Source organism: Phacochoerus africanus, chromosome 14 (assembly GCF_016906955.1).
Source record: "Phacochoerus africanus isolate WHEZ1 chromosome 14, ROS_Pafr_v1, whole genome shotgun sequence".
NCBI lineage: Eukaryota > Metazoa > Chordata > Mammalia > Artiodactyla > Suidae > Phacochoerus > Phacochoerus africanus.
This window is the reverse complement of record NC_062557.1, coordinates 16,259,376-16,275,782: the sequence shown is the minus strand read 5'-3', so window position 1 is coordinate 16,275,782 and position 16,407 is coordinate 16,259,376. Positions and strand designations below refer to the sequence as shown.

Genomic DNA, 16,407 nt, shown 5'->3' with positions numbered 1-16,407 from the left:
CCTAGTTGGATTCGTTAACCACTGAACCACAATGGGAACTCCTTTTTGTGACTTTTATTTCACTTAGCATAATGTTCTCAGAGTTCATCCAAGTTGGAGCATGTGACAGGATTTCCTTCTTTTTAAGGCTAAATAACCTTCCACTATATGTATAAACTTCATTTTCTTTATCCATTCATCAGTTAGTGGACATTTGGGTTGCTTCATCTTCTTAATAGTGCTGCTCTGAATATGAATGTGCAAGTATCTCTTTGAGACGGTGGCTAGGGGTTGCCAATGCCACAGCAATGTGGGATCCCAGCCGAGTCTGTGAGCTACACCATAGCTCATGGCAACACCGGGTCCTTAACCCACAGATCGAGTCCAGGGATTGAATCTACATTCTCATGGATACTAGTCGGCTCATTTCTGCTGAGCTATGGCGGGAACTCCTAGGACTATTCCTTATTTATTTATTTATTAAAAATTTTTGCCTTTTTTTTTTAGGGCCACCCCTGTGGCATATGGAAATTCCCAGGCTAGGAGTCCAATCGGAGCTGTAGCTGCTGGCCTGCACCACAGCCACAGCAACTCCAGATCCAAGCTTGTCTTCGACCTGCACCATAGCTCACGGCAATGCTGGATCCTTAACCCACTGAGCGAGGCCATCAAACCTGCATCCTCCTGGATGCTAGTCAGATTTGTTAACCACTGTGCCACGATGGGAACTCCACTGTTCCTTTTTTTAAAAAAATCATCTTAGAAATTGATTCTTGGTACTTCCTGTGATTTCTTCATCCTGTCACTTGTTAGTGATTTCTTCATCCTATTATTTCCTAATATATTTAACACTTGTGAAATCTAGATGCTTCTTACAATGATGTGTCCATTAATGTAGTTCTTTTCCTGTTCTCCGTTCTCCAAAAGCTCTTCTTAAATCCGTGGTGGATTACAGTGTCTTCGATTCAGAAATACAATTTGGTAATTGGAGAAAACGATACTTATAGTTCACTAGTGCTTTTACAAATTAGGTGGTGTGTAATCTGGCTTTTAATAGCTTGAAAAGGTTCTGTATTATAAAGCCTTGATGGTATCCACGTGTACTGGTGGACTTCAGCTCTCTAAGAAAAACAGAGTTCAGAAGTTCCCATTTCTGTGAAATATTACTTTATTTGAATTAGATGGTTTTCCTTTTTTTCTTTTTCTTTTTAGGGCTGTACTCACAGCAGATGGAAGTTCCCAGGCTGGGGGTCAAATCAGAGCTGCACCTGCCGACCTATACCATAGCCACAGCAACACTGGGTCCTTAACCCACTGAGCAAGGCCAGGGATCGAACCCAAGTCCTCGTGCGTATTAGTTGGGTTCATTACCACGAGCCACAATGGGAACTCCTAAATTAAATGGTTTTTATATTTTGAAAAATACTGGTTTAAATTTAGTATAAATTCAAAGTGTCTTTTATGAGCAGCCTTCTCTTGTATCCTGTGCTTTCCTAGAGGTAGTTTATATTTTAAAATGTCTATAGAGGAGTTCCTGTCATGGCTTAGCAGAAATGAATCTGACTAGCATCCATGAGGATGCAGGTTCGATCCTTGGCCTCACTCAGTGGGTTAAGGATCCGGCGTTGCTGTGATCGCTGGTATAGGTCACAGACATAGCTTGGATCAGCCGGCGTTGCTGTGGCTGTGGTGTAGGCCAGAAGCTGCAGCTCCAGTTTCACCCCTAGAGTAGGGACCTCCATATGCCTCGGGTGTGCCCCCCCCCCCAAAAAAAAAAACACAAAAAAAGTCTGTAGAACAGTAACCACCACTGTTCATGGACTGTGTACCCTGTGCCTGTTGCCTTCATCTGCTCATTCATTTGCGGAAAACTGGCAGATAGGTGGTAATAGTGTTGCAACTGAAGTAGTAAATTTTTTAATGAGCTATAAATCCTAGGAAAATCTATTCATTCTAAAGGAGTTTCTCAATACATTCTTTTGTGTAGGGAAAATCTCTTGTATTAAAGTGCTACTTACTTTATCAAATGGTGGTTTATAACCAGGCATCCTGAAAATCCATCTGTTACTTTTTTTCAATACCATAATGTAGCAGGACCTCCTAGCTGATGTGGAATTTGGAGCAGTGGTGGTCTTTGGAGAAAGCATGTCCCTTTCTTTGGACAGGGCTGGAGAAGTGACTTGGTCTGGCGAACTTCAGACATTGTTGGGATCAAAAACTACTTTTTATATAACCAGCATATAAGGGTGGGGTCAAAGGCAGGGCTGGTTTTTTCTTTTGTTTTGGTTTCTGTTTTTATAAACGCAGTATAACAAATTACAAAGTTATTTTCTTAACAAACGTGGCAAAGAGGTGTATCCTCAGGGGTTGTTTCTCCAGGAGGTAGATAGTCTGTGTTCCTCCAATTTCAGAAGTGGCAGGATGTTGAAGAGTTTTGAGTCCTGGTGTCAGCTGAGGGACGAGAGTCAGCCTAGCCCATCTAGGGGAGAGGGGTCCTCAGTAGCATAGACGATGTCCAGAAACGGAATTGTTTGGAAGTGACTATTACAGCATGGGTTGTCTTTCTGTTTGTGGTATATGCTTGGTTTTAGTTTCTAAACCTCTTGGTGCCAGTGTGTCTGGAGACTTCTAAATTATCTGATCACAAGTTTCAAGAAAGATGATTACAACTTTGAAACAAGTGTGTGTTGTGTTGTCCACTCTTGTTATTTAATAATGCCTTTTGAACTTTGAGTAAGTTGCTTTGTTAAACAGAAGCTTCAAGTCAGTTGCCTGTATTGTTGTTAGCATTATCCAGAATATAATTTATTCCTTTTCTTTATAGGCATTTGATCTAACAGAACAAAGATATGTAGCTGTGAAAATTCACCAGTTAAATAAAAACTGGAGAGATGAGAAAAAGGAGAATTACCACAAGTAAGTGATATCAGAATGTCTGATTTTTCAATGTTTGGTATTAATAGCTGTCGTTCGAGCACTGTGTTAATTAAAAGCCTTACATGCGTTATTGATGTTGTTTCATTTAATCCTTATAACTGTCCCAGGAGAGTGAATAAACTTTCCGTCTTCCTGGTGAGGAAACTGATGCTTAGAGGATTTGAGTAACAGTTAAATGGCTGAGCTAGTATTTAAATCTGAATGTCCCTTAATCCAAAGCTGCTGCTTTGAACCTTCTCCTTCCATTGTATGTCTAAAATTAGCTATAATAAACAAGTAGTGTCTCAAAAATTATTGTTGCTTTTCTGTAGAAACCACGCAAGAGTATTTTTTAGTGATCTAGGGACCCCGGGAGGCTTCTGGCGGGGCTTTTTCTGGGGCTTTAGTTATCTCATTGTAGAGGAGACAGCAGGCACACGGAGTGGCTGGGGGATGCTTGTTTGACGTGTGCAGTTCCTTGGTGCCATGCCTGCCCGCCCGCACCCGTTATACTTGGCCCATCTCAAAATTCTTGGTCTTCACTGTCATGCTTCCTGTGCATTCCTTTGTTCAGAATGCTGCTAGTGGTGGCCCTTATCTGCACATGGGGTTGTGGGTGAGAGGGTGACTTCTTGAGAATGCATGTTATTCCATATGCAGGTGTGGATTTTCTTTGTTCCACTAATGTCAGGCTTTACCTGTTTTCCTGCTGAACTTCAGAACATTGGAGTTTGTGGCTCATTTGTTTTGAATGCCACGTCGACCTAATTTACCGTTAGTATTACCCCCCCTCCACCCCAGCTTCGTATTGTTCCTTATTGTAGCTGTAAGCACTGCAGTACACATGTCCTACCCTTGAAAGGAGGAGACAGCCCCTTTTGATATAAAGCAGTCTACCTCCTTTATTTAGAAACTGTTTTGCTTTTTTCTTATAAATAGTACTTTGGAGGGAAAAAAGTGGTGGGCTTGGAAATAAGTAGGCTTTTAGTTGGCTTCTAAATCTCAACAGGAAAATACAACATTTCTGTATCAACCCATTCTTGAGGCCTAGAGCAAGGCAAGTCTTGGTTTGTACCTGCTGTTCATCAGGGACCCAGGAACTCTTGATACTCTGTGCACATTGGTGGCAGCGCTCAGCACTGGAGGAATGTGGTGCCTTTAGCGTTGAGAGAAATAGGGCTTCGAAGAGGTAGGAAAAGGGATGATGTGTACTCTACGCATGGCCCCCGCATGTGTCCCTTCTGTGACAAGCAGCTGCAGTCCAGATGCTTCTGAGGAGCAGTTACATTCTTATAAGTACATTCCAGGCACTTGACATGCAGGGACGAACAGCATGCTGCAGTGAATGCCAGGGAGCTCTTCAGAGAAGGAACCCACATGTTGGTCTGTCCAGTTTGAGAAATGGTGAGAAATGTCCTCATTATATTGAGACTCTTGAAGTACCTGAGGGCATAGGAACAGTTCCTGCATCTCTTTAAAAAGGCCCTTCAGCTCTCCTTGGAGCCTGCTCTGCACCTTATTGTGCACTGCCCGCTCCAACCAGTTGACTCTATAAGGGATCAGCCTTGGTCAACCTTGAAAGAGAGATTTGTACGTATTTTGCTTAGTCTTCGTGTCCAGCTTTTAGGCTGATCTTAAAGAGAACTCTGGTGTCTAATACTGTTGTAACTGCACGCAGGGGTTCTGTTCACCCTAGCCTTTTGAAGCAGCGGGGATTGAATGCAGGACCATGCAATCTCCTTGACACATTTGACAAGTTGTTTGAGTCCTGGTGGGTGTGGATTGGGTGTCTGTTCTTATTTGTCTACCAAACGGAGTCATTGTGAAGGGGATAGTCTCATTTTTCTGAGTTCTTTACTGGTTCGGCTTAGGTTCACAGTGGTGCCTCCCTACTCTTTGTTTCCTCCCTGGAGGTGGGAGGTGTGTACCTGAGCACTTTCTGTGGAGCCATCTGGGCAGGAGCCATTTCCCAGGTGACAAATACACTGAGGAGGGGTGTGCAGAGTTTTTGTGACTTCCATTCATCCCTGAGAGGAAATACTTAAGCATTTACACCTTTCCTTGACAGACTTTGCTTGCTAAGTGATACAAAATCATACTGTTGAATTTCAGGCTACAGATAGTAGTGAATTAGAAAAATGTTATTTAACTACCTTGAACTTAAATTAAAGAGGCTTATATGAGGCACGTAACAGATTTTAGAGGTACTTCAAAAATTCAGTGTTGAGCTGAGAAGTAGTATACTTTAGTGTTGTGGTAACATTATAAAATGTGAAAATGCTACTATTACCCTTCAGAGTAAGGCCTTTTTTTTCTCTTTTTTTTTTTTTTGTCTTTTTGCCATCTCTCTGGCCGCTCTCGTGGCATATGGAGGTTCCCAGGCTAGGGGTCTAATCGGAGCTGTAGCCACTGGCCTACGCCAGAGCCACAGCAACTCGGGATCCGAGCCTCGTCTGCAACCTACACCACAGCTCACGGCAACGCCGGATCGTTAACCCACTGAGCAAGGGCAGGGACCGAACCCGCAACCTCATGGTTCCTAGTCGGATTCGTTAACCACTGCGCCACGACGGGAACTCCAGGCCTTTTGATTGCTTCCTCTGTGTGGTGATAACTTCCAAGTCCCATCTGGAATCAAGACATTTATTAGGGTAAAAAAGAAGGAAAAATTCAAAGAAAGTAAAATATTGTTGGAGGTTTATTTTTGAGTTCTATACTGTATCCCCTCTCCTCTCATTTCCCCACAAACAAATAGAAAGTAAACTAATTGTTTTACATTTACATTGTTAAAGCATTGATAGGTATTACTCTATTTCTTCAACTCCCCAAAGTAACATATTAAAAACTTTACAGTAGGAATAATTTCATACAAAGCTGTCCCCAGAAATAATTATATCTGGAGTAGTTAGTATGCTCTTGTATGATACTCTTTGCTAATTTTCTAGGATACAATCATTGAGGGTCTAAATATCCACTTAAAGTAAAAGACTGATATTTTAGGAGATAAGTTTCTTCCAGTTTCCTATTAAGTTTCTGTATTTACAGTACATTAATCCCTTGGATGCTTAATTGAAAGTTGAACATGTGGAGCAAAGCCCCTGCCTTGCCTAAAGACTCATGAGAAAAGGCCTTAGAGCCACTGAGGAAGTGCTTTCAGTGACACACAGAAAGTTTTCTTTTTTTTTTTTGCTTCTTTTTTTTTAATTTTATTTTTTATTTTTTTCCCGCTGTACAGCATAGGGATCAAGTTAGAAAGTTTTCTTAATTGGTGAAGACTTTGACTCTTCCTTTTTTTTTTTTTGTCTTTTTGCTATTTCTTTGGGCCGCTCCCGCGGCATATGGAGGTTCCCAGGCTAGGGGTTGAATCGGGGCCGTAGCCACTGGCCTACGCCAGAGCCACAGCAACGCAAGATCTGAGCCGTGTCTGCGACCTACACCACAGCTCACAGCAACGCCAGATCCTTAACCTACTGAGCAAGGCCAGGGACCGAACCCGCAACCTCATGGTTCCTAGTCGGATTCGTTAACCACTGCGCCACGACGGGAACTCCTGACTCTTCCTTTGATTCATAATTTTTGCCTCCTTTATTTTTCTGTATTTTCTCTACCTCGATGGTACATTTCATTTGTGAAATGCGCAAAATCAAACTTTTTTGATTATTTTTAAAACACCCAGAGCAGGAAGTGTTCTAATACTGCCCTGTCTCAGTTCTGGCAAGTCTTGTCTTTTCAGAGAGACACCAAGATGCTGGTGAAATAAAGCATTAGAAGAAGCAAAAACTGCCAAAATTATGGCAGCTTGAAAAATAAGCCTAACCAAAGTTTCCATAGGGGAAAAACATTTAATTACTTTTAGATTCCTTTTATATTCCTATTTGTCCCCTCTCCCCTCCCAAATTGTTCCTCAGCCTTTTTTTTTTTTTTTTTTTTTTTAAGGGCCACACTGAGGCATATGGAAGTTCCCAGGCTAGGGATCAAATCAGAACTGCAGCTGCCAGCCTACACTACAGCCATAGCAACTTGGGATCTGAGCTACATCTGTGACCTACACTACAGCTCACTCACTGCTGGATCCTTAACCCACTGAGTAAGGCCAGGGATCAAACCTGCATCCTCATGGATACTAGTCGGGTTCATTACTGCTGAGCCACAATGGGAACTCCCCTTAGCTTTTCTTTGGTTGAATATTTTTTGTATATTTTTGACATTGCTAGAATATACTAATTTCAGAAAACATCACTTTTTTTGTTTGTTTTATTGTTCCACACTATTGGAAGTTTCTTCTCTCTCTCTCTCTCTTTTTTTTTTTAAGTCCACACCTGCAGCATATGGAGATTCCCAGGCTAGGGGTTGAATTGAAGCTGTAGCTGCAGGCCTGCGCCAGAGCCACAGCAACACTGGATCTGAGCCGAAGTCTGTGACCTACACCACCGCTCACGGCAACGCCAGATCCTTAACCCACTGAGCAAGGCCAGGGATCAAACCTTCGTCCTCATGGATGTTAGTCAGATTCATTAACCACTGAGCCACGACGGGAACTCCAAAGGTTTCTCTATTCTGACTCTTGCCTTACAACAAAGTATCCCAAATAAATGATGTTATAGTACTTAAAATATATAATATCCTATTACCATCTTTGTAAATAGGAACTAAATGTTCTTTAAAAATTCACTGTATAAATATGTTAGATTATATAGTACATTTTTATTCCTAATCTTAGTAAATAATTTTAAATTGGAAAAATACTAAAAGATGTTAGTACATACATATAAATTCTGGTTCTAAGAAAACTAGGGATTCCGCAGTTTCAAACTCCTTATCAGGTTAACATTTTCTTAGAAGAAATAAAGCTGATAGTCCTTTAAATTCTTTTTGTAAGGAGTAAGTTTTAAAAAAAAATACAAAGCATTGCTGACTGTCTTATCTAACTGGTAATCCTTTTACCCGATGAGTTTACGTGCTAAAAATGATCCCCTTGATGTAACCCCAGGATATAAACATTTATAGATAGAAAGTGTCAGCTTTAGAAGCTCCTGCTGTGGGGCAACGGGATGGGCAGTGTCTCTGCAGCACCAGGACACAGCTTCAGTCCCCAGCCAGCACAGTGGGCTAAAGGATCCAACATTGCTGGAGCTATGGCTTGGATCTGATCCCTGGCCTGGGAACTCCACATGCCTCAGAGTGGCCAAAAAAAGAAAAAGAAAAGAAAGTATTAGCTTTAGAGGAGAGGAAAAAACACTGTCTTTATCATTTTTAAAGCTCTGATATTTGGGTGTAAATATAAAAGAGGTGATATGGTCATAGAATGAACTTGAAAGGGATAAAAGGTTAGAACCTGCTACTTTCTCCACAGTTTGGTAGATCTGGTAGAGCAAATGGATGTGGTAAGATGAGGGGACTTAGATGGACCTGAATGGAATGAATATGCAAGAACAATGGAAAAGTAAGAATATTCAGGAGTATCCTGGAGGAGTTCTAAGAGACAGGCCCAAAGTACACAATGTTAATTTTCTGTTTTGTTTACAGGCATGCATGTAGGGAATACCGGATTCACAAAGAACTGGATCATCCCAGAATAGTTAAGCTGTATGATTACTTTTCACTGGACACTGACTCGTAAGTGCTGTGCCATTTTAGCTTAGAAGATAATATTATTTTGTTACAGTGTTATAGTTAGCATTATTATAGTTACAATGTGTTGACTACTCATGAAATAGAGTTTAAATATGGGTCTACCAAGGGGACCAGATATATTTATGGGCAGATCATCATATATGAATTCATATTTAGGCCAGAAAGACATCTCTTGGTCATAGGAGGTATGCAGCTATGTCCTGGTAAATGTTTAACAGCCAGTTTGGTGAGAAGACAGATAGGGCTAATTTGTAGTGTTTGCCAATTTCTCTGGTATAAATACTCTAAGCATGTCCAATAAAAATAAAAAAATTAATAAACAGAATAGCTTTATTGAGATTTAGTTGATCCATTTAAAAGTATACAATTCAGTGGTTTTTAGTACATTCATAGATATGTTGCGGCCATCACCATAGTCAATTTTAGAACATTTTCACCACCTTATGCTATCATTCTCGTATTCCTCTACCTTCCACCCCAAGCCCTAAGCAACCATTGATCTACTTTTTGTGTCTATGCATTTGCTATTCTGGACTTTGATATGAATGGATCATACAGTATGTGGATTTTTGTGACTGCCTTTCTTTTTATAACTGAATATATTCCATTATATGGATATACCACCTTTTGTTTGTCTATTCATCCTACCAATAGCTTAATAACCAGCTCACAAAATTCCTGCAAATTTAATTATCAGCTCTCAGTAACTGCCACATATTGGTGCCAGCATACCACCTAAAAGTACCAATCAAGAGAGTCTCTGCCCCACCCTGGAGACGCTGATCAACACTGACAGGCCTTTTAAAGTACCAGTAATGTGATTTTTGTCATAGAATGAGAATGCTCTGTCTTAAAATACAGGTTCATAGGTTTATTAAGGATTTCAGTCCAGCTCCCCCCCCCCCCTTTTTTTTTTTGCTTTTTAGGGGGGTACCCGCGGCATATAGAAGCTCTCAGGCTAGGGGTCAAATCGGAGCTACAGCTGCCGGCCTACACCATATAGCCACAGCACACCAGATCCAAACTGTGTCTGCGATCTACATCACAGCTCACGGTGATGCTGGATCCTTCACCCACTGAGCGAGGCCAAGGATTGAACCCTCATCCTCATGGTTCCTAGTTGGATTTGTTTCCGCTGCTCCAGGACAGGAACTCCCCAGCCTTTTCATTTTGTAGGTGGAGATTTGAGGACCAGAAAAGTTAAATGACTTGTCTCAGATGAAATTTAGAAATATTTCATTCAGTATTTGGAAACGTTTTCTCCGTAGGAGTCTGAACTGAGTCAGGAAAACATACTGAGGTCTGACCTTTGCCTCCCAGGGTATTTGGCCTGTTCCAGACAGCAGCTGTCTTAGAGACTGCTATGCAGAGAGCTGGCCCACATTTAGAAATTCATGCCTCCCCCCCCCACCATTAGAGTTCCTTGTGGCCTAGAGGTTAAGGATCCGGCATTGTCACTACTGTGGTTGGGGTCGCTGTTGTGACACGAGTTTGATCCTCAGCCTGGAAACTTTTGCATGCCAAAAGCGTGGGGTGGGGGGAGGAAAGAAAGAAATAGCCCCAGAAGGAGACCATAATTCCCTTTGGAAATATCCACTGAGAGATTTCCCCTTTCCAATGGGCACAGTCACGTGCATAGCACAGAGTGGGGTTCAGAAAAGTATCTAGAGAGCAGGTTTCTGCAGGGTGGCTTTACTGTTTTGCTTGGAGAAAGTTCCTTGAATACTAGGGAGGACATCCCCCTACTCCTAAATGTGAGTACAAAAATCATTTCCAAGACAAATACAATGATTTGGATTATCTGTTGTTTGGAATTGTATACAGACTTTTAACTAATCTGAGAAGTTGAATTGATTCTGTGCTCTTCTTGAGTTGTTTACATGCTGCTCAGGTTCGGCCAAAAAATAGAAAGTGAGATGATGTTTTCAGTTTTCATTTGGGTCAAAAATAAATTTACTGGAGTTCCTGCTGTGGTGCAACGGGATCGGCAGTGTCTCCGCAGCAGCAGGATGCAGGTTCCGTCCCCAGCTGGGCACAGTGGGTTAAAGGATCCCACATGGCTGCATTTGTGATGTAGGTCACAACTTTGGATCAGATCCGATCCCTGGTCTGGGAGCTCAGTATGGCGTGGGGCAGCCAAAAAGGGAAAATAAATAATAAGTTTACTAAGCATGAGAGTCTGTCTCAGATTTCAGCATCTCAAATCAGAGAATCTATAGGTTTTAGGCACATTTTCTCCAGTAAGGTTCTAGCATGCTAGGACATGCTATGTTTTATAAGAAGCATAAGCTGTTGTTCAGTTTGGGGATCCTATAGGACTGTGTTCATTGCTCTGCTTTTTGAAGGCCTCAAAATGCTCACAGCCACATAGTGTTAGTCCTGAGCCTGTTTGCTCTCCGGCCTGCTTTTCACCTTTCCCTGTTCCATGTCTTATGTGAATTTGCCTTTGTAGGCTGTGTTTCTCAATCTACTTTTTTTTTTTTTTTTTTTTTTTTTTTTTTGGTCATTAGGGTGCTTTGCTATTTGTTGTTCAGTGGAGTTCAGCCAATTGGAAGACAGAGGTGGTGGTGGGTGGAGACCCCTCCCTGCAGTTACGGTTCTAGGTTTCCTTTGTGACCCTGGTTCAGGTTGCACCATCTCCTCTCTCTTGGCCCTCTGGCCTTATTAGGTTGCTAATGATTTCCTGCTCTAGATGATTTCTGGGGTGCTTACTGGCCACTTTTGTCTTCTCAGCTCTTCCATCTATGTGATCAGTTCCCTGGATTAAAGCCTCTCTTTTTTAAAATACTCAAGTAGTTTTTATTTCCTAGCTAGACCTGAGTCATAGCTTAGAAGAATTTAAAAAGTACTCATCACTCAGGAGACCTTAACTTCACCTTATAACTGCCTCGGAAGATAGACACATGACCCATAATGCCACAAAATTGTAGTTTTAAATCGGGCCTGTATGATAATGCTGATAGAAGTGAGAGAAAAAACCCGTTCTGTGTACTAATACATTTGTTAGACCTACAGATACTGTACTTTAAAAAAAGCTATTTTAGAAATTCCCGTCATGGCTCAGCAGGTTAAGAACCTGACTAGCATCCATGAGGACAAGGGTTTGATCCCTAGCCTCACTCAGTGGGTTAAGCATTCAGCGTTGCCGTGACTGTGGTGTAGGCTGGCAGTTACAGCTCTGATTGGACCCCTAGCCTGGGAACCTCCGTATGCTATGGGTGCGGCCCTAAAAAAGGCAAAAATAAATAAGCTGTTTTATACCTTGTGTGTTTAGCAAAGAGAAATTATAGAACTGTATGTGCCAGTCTGCCAGGAGAAAGGTAGTATGCAACCAGTCTCTGCTCACTGTCAGCACTTGGGCTCATAGAAGATGTTTGCAGCAAGAATTGTGTACTTAATCATAATCTACTTGTTCAAAAATGGAGCATCGGAGTTCTGACTGTGGCTCAGCAAGTTGCAAACCCGACTAGTATCTATGAGGATATGGGTTTGATCCCTGGCCCCGCTCAGTGGATCTGGCATTGCCACAAGCTGCGGTGTAGGTTGCAGATGTGACTCAGATCTGATGTTGCTGTGGCTGTGGCGTGAGCTGGCAGCTGCAGCTCCTATTTGACCCCTAGCCTGGGAACTTCCATATACCTCAGATGTGGCCCTAAAAAAGTAAATAAAATAAAATGGAGCATCAAATGCATAGTAAAGGAACCCCTGCCCCATTGTTGTTTAGTTTAAATATATTACAGTCCGTATTCTTGTCAGTATCACAGTCTGGATTCAGGAGAGGTATGCCCTGGGTGAGCTTTAGCAGAACAGGTTCACCGTCAAGGATGTGAAGACTCTTGACCAGGAGAGTAAGCGCTTGTCTCCCTGTAACCCACTCAGGTAGCTAATACTGAATGAAGAATGGTATTTCAAGGAGCAAAGAAGAAAGAAGTAAGCTAATTACCTGACATCATTGGGGTTCATTTAGTTAGACTTAATCTACTTGATCTTATCCCACAGTCAAACGTTGGTTTTTTTGTCTTTAGGTTTTGTACAGTATTAGAATACTGTGAGGGAAATGATCTGGACTTCTACCTGAAACAGCACAAATTAATGTCGGAGAAGGAGGCTCGATCCATTATCATGCAGATTGTGAATGCTTTAAAGTATTTAAATGAAATAAAACCTCCCATCATACACTATGACCTCAAACCAGGTATGTCTGATTTTTAGGAGACAGTATTGGTAGTTTTTCTGTGGTCTTATAAGCTACTTAATTTTATAATGTTAGAGGATTTGGCAGGAGCAAAGAAGGCCTAACATCTGACTTTAAATTGCCTGGGTAGGTGTGGGAATAAGAGTCCTGGCCATGTGGCACTAAGCTAGGGTGGGTCCTGTTATGTTAAACACTCTGGAGAAACAATGCCCCATTAGAGCCGGGGCAGCTCGGGATGTCAGTCCAGTTAATAAAGAGCTGCTCTGGCAAGCTTGCTTTTGTTTTTTCCCATTACTCACACTACGCAGCAGCTCCTATACTCCCCGTCTCTTTGATAAGTGCCCCCACGTTAGCAACTTATTTTTGCACCTACGCCTTCCATTTCATTAAATTCTAAGCAGAGCTTTCTATTTTTCCGTATGGGTAACTTCTAACTTTGATAGTCATTAGCAGAGTAGGAGCAGTTAGACTGCGTACTTCCGGTCCGTTGTTGGCATCTTCAGCTGTTGTTTAGAAATCTGCCTGTGTTCTCTGTAGACAGCTCCAACCAGTTGAGCTTGGGTGTTGGAAGATTCCCATTTACCTCCTGGTGGGCACAGTTAACTTTGTTTTCCCCTTTGATAGCTGCATATTAAATCTCACTCTTCATTATTCTAAGGTAATTTAAATAACTAAAAAATTCATTACAAAGAAGTGATTTTTTTAAAAGATGGCTATTGTATGACTGGGTTTTCTATCACTGAATTCAATACCTTTTCCTGCCCCAGGAGCTGTAGGTGGCACTGTGGTACTAGCTTAGATTCCCTTGTATATTTTCTTTGATTTCCACCCCCCTCAAAACTACTATTCCAAACATGGTGGTTTGAGATCCTTACTGAAAGTTCAGGTGAAACTTTCCCACTATTTTTGACCAACCATACAAGTGATATTTTACTTTGGCAAGTTAATTATTTTTTCCACTGCTCATAGTGTTGGTTTTGGCACATTAAGCAGGTGGTTCTTGGAAAATAGAAGTTTACAGCTTGACACTTAAGACTCTCCCCTACCATCCAGAGTGCAGAAAGTTTTATTCCAGAGATTTAGATGTTTGCTATTATGTGCAAGAATTTGAGTTCGGTTGTCTCGTTCTTGTCTGTTATTACCTTGGATTTTTCTCTTAATTAGTAAGTCTCTTTTTATTCATGAAGATTTTATCTTTTTAGGTAATATTCTTTTAGTAAATGGTACAGCATGTGGAGAGATAAAAATCACAGATTTTGGTCTTTCCAAGATCATGGATGATGATAGCTACAATTCAGTGGATGGCATGGAGCTAACATCACAAGGTGCTGGTACTTATTGGTAGGTATCCAGGAGGTCTGTCAAGTTGGCTTATGGAGCGGTGGTGTTGGTAACTATTCATTAAATTGCATCCTATCTGCATACGCAAGAATGCTGTAAACTATAGTGGACTTGCCCTCTCCAAATATTAACTATCTTTTCAACAGTTTGACTCTTTTTATGTGCATTAATTTGTCTATATTTTTCTTTCTGTTCTTGAAAACCTGTATGGCCAGGTGTTGTGAGTTGTGTGTTTCCTTTATAGGTCTGGCTCTGCTGAGTAGATAGAGTGAGGTTGTTATTGTGTATGTAAAGAATGGTCCTAGAAGTTCCCATTGTGGCTCAGCAGTAACAAACCTGATTAGCATCCGTGAGGATGTAGGTTTGATCCCTGGCCTTGCTCAGTGGGTTAAGGATCCAGCGTTGCTGTAGGTCACAGATGCAGCTCGGATCCTGCTTTGCTGTGGCTGTGGCGTGGGCCAGCAGTTGCAGCTCCAAGTTGACCCCCTAGCCTGGGAACTTCCATGTGCCACAGGTGTGGCCCTGAAAAGCAAAAAAAAAAAAGGAATAGCCCTAAATTCTTTTCAGTACAAATGCAGGTCTCTCTCTTCCTAAGTTAAGGGAATGAGGGATTTGTTTCTAGAGTTGTCTGAGCATGGTGGACTCTCAAGAACTAAGGAGTTGTGAAAATCAGGATGTAAAATAACCATAGCATCCTGTGAAATCTAAATAGGGAAAAGTGAGCATGGTTTGCCAAGAAATTTATCGCTTCTGGCAGTCATGTTCTAAAAGGTTTTAAGCCACATTTCTTCCCATCTGTTGTCACTCATCTCCCCCAACCACCCTCCCCCAGCTAGCTCTACCTGCCTGTTCTGTTCCCTACCCTACTTCTGCCTTTTAATTACTTTTGACAGTGAGACCCATGCAAGATACCAGCAGCACAGTCATTTGACTTTGTGATTATAAAGGTGTGTTAACAGAGCTCCTTTTTAAACTTCTGAGGTGGTAGCACAAAGCCAGGCATTGGAATGTGTGATACTAAAAATGGAGGAGCCTCGAGCAGCACTATGGGGGGGGGGGGGCAACATGTGCTGATAAACCCCAGGGTCATTTGGTCAGATCACTTATGTTTGAGGCTGGAGGGCCCTGGCTCTTAGCAGATCATTGACTGTCTGGGAAAGCAGACAGAGAAGAGCGGAGTGTTGCTCTCAGCACAGGACCAGCCCTGTTCTTATCAGTCTGATCATGTTGGAGTTATGCGTGTTAAAAAATCAATCCTGTCCTGCTGAAAGCACCATGTACACAAAAGTTCCACTTTCCCTTTCTCCTTATTGTTTGTGGAGGTGGTACCTACAGTGGAAATCTGTCCCTAAATTAAAACTTTGAGATTCTAGCTTTAAAATAGAAGCTACATTTACAGTGTTTATTCACTATTGTGGTTATTGTGGGTTAGTGTTCCTGTCACTAAATGACACAAAAACATCTGCCTTCGGAAATACTTGAAATTTATACTGCTGTATAAATTCACTAGAACTTGGATTTGAGCTTTTCATTTGATAGCTTATTCTTTTTTTAAAGTAAAGATTTTTCCCATTTAAATTAGTTATCTCATTGCTGCCTATTGCTGTATTTGCTAAGCTATAATAAATTGGTGATTGGAATTTAAATAAAAATTATATATAATGGTTGGAATTTGCTTCAAAGTAATCAAGAGGTGTAGAGGGGTGCACACAAAGACTGGCCACATGTGACAGTTATTAAAACTGGATGATGTTTACTTGGGGGTTCATTTTATTATTCTTTCTTTGGATTATATTTGAAGATTTTTTTTTTTTTTTTAAAGAGTAAGGTAGGGAGCTACTGAGAAAATTAAATTTTATTGGTTTCTCTGGAGGTTTAAAAAGTCTCCATATTGGTGTTTATAATCACCATATTCAGTATGTTGTCCCAGAGAGATACAGACAGAATGGGAGGACATAACAAATTTTAAGTGACCATTGCGTTATTTGATTATTCCACGATTCTTCTACACGGAATACTACTTTTAAATAAGTAACTCATAGATGAGGCCTTGAGAATCGTTTTTCTCTCTGAGCACTTTATCATGATGGAGTGATGCAACTAGGTTTTTTTTTTAAACAATTCAGTGTAGTATCTTAGAACTATCTTCTACTCTCCTGTCCAAAGTCCTGGATAGGGAAATAGAATACTTACTATTTTCAGTATTGTTTGGGTGAAGAACTAGTGTATTTCTTCATTTACAGATGGGGAAACTGAGACCTTGAAAGTGCCATGACAGACATGTTCTATTAAGGAGTAATCTCTCTCTCTCTCTCCTTTAAAAAAAAATTTTATGGCCACAC

The 16,407-nt window shown here is 41.2% G+C and overlaps 1 protein-coding gene across 6 annotated transcripts in view; it reads left to right on the top strand.

Moving 5' to 3' along the window:
• TLK2 (tousled like kinase 2) overlaps window positions 1–16,407 on the top strand; it is a 128,213-nt gene that overhangs the window by 103,111 nt on the left and 8,695 nt on the right. For all 6 annotated transcript variants that reach the window (XM_047759219.1, XM_047759222.1, XM_047759221.1 and 3 more), the window contains 4 exons: window positions 2,804–2,895; window positions 8,422–8,511; window positions 12,555–12,724; window positions 13,927–14,065. In XM_047759219.1, the coding sequence (XP_047615175.1) occupies window positions 2,804–2,895; window positions 8,422–8,511; window positions 12,555–12,724; window positions 13,927–14,065 (491 nt within the window). The remainder of the gene's footprint in view (window positions 1–2,803; window positions 2,896–8,421; window positions 8,512–12,554; window positions 12,725–13,926; window positions 14,066–16,407) is intronic.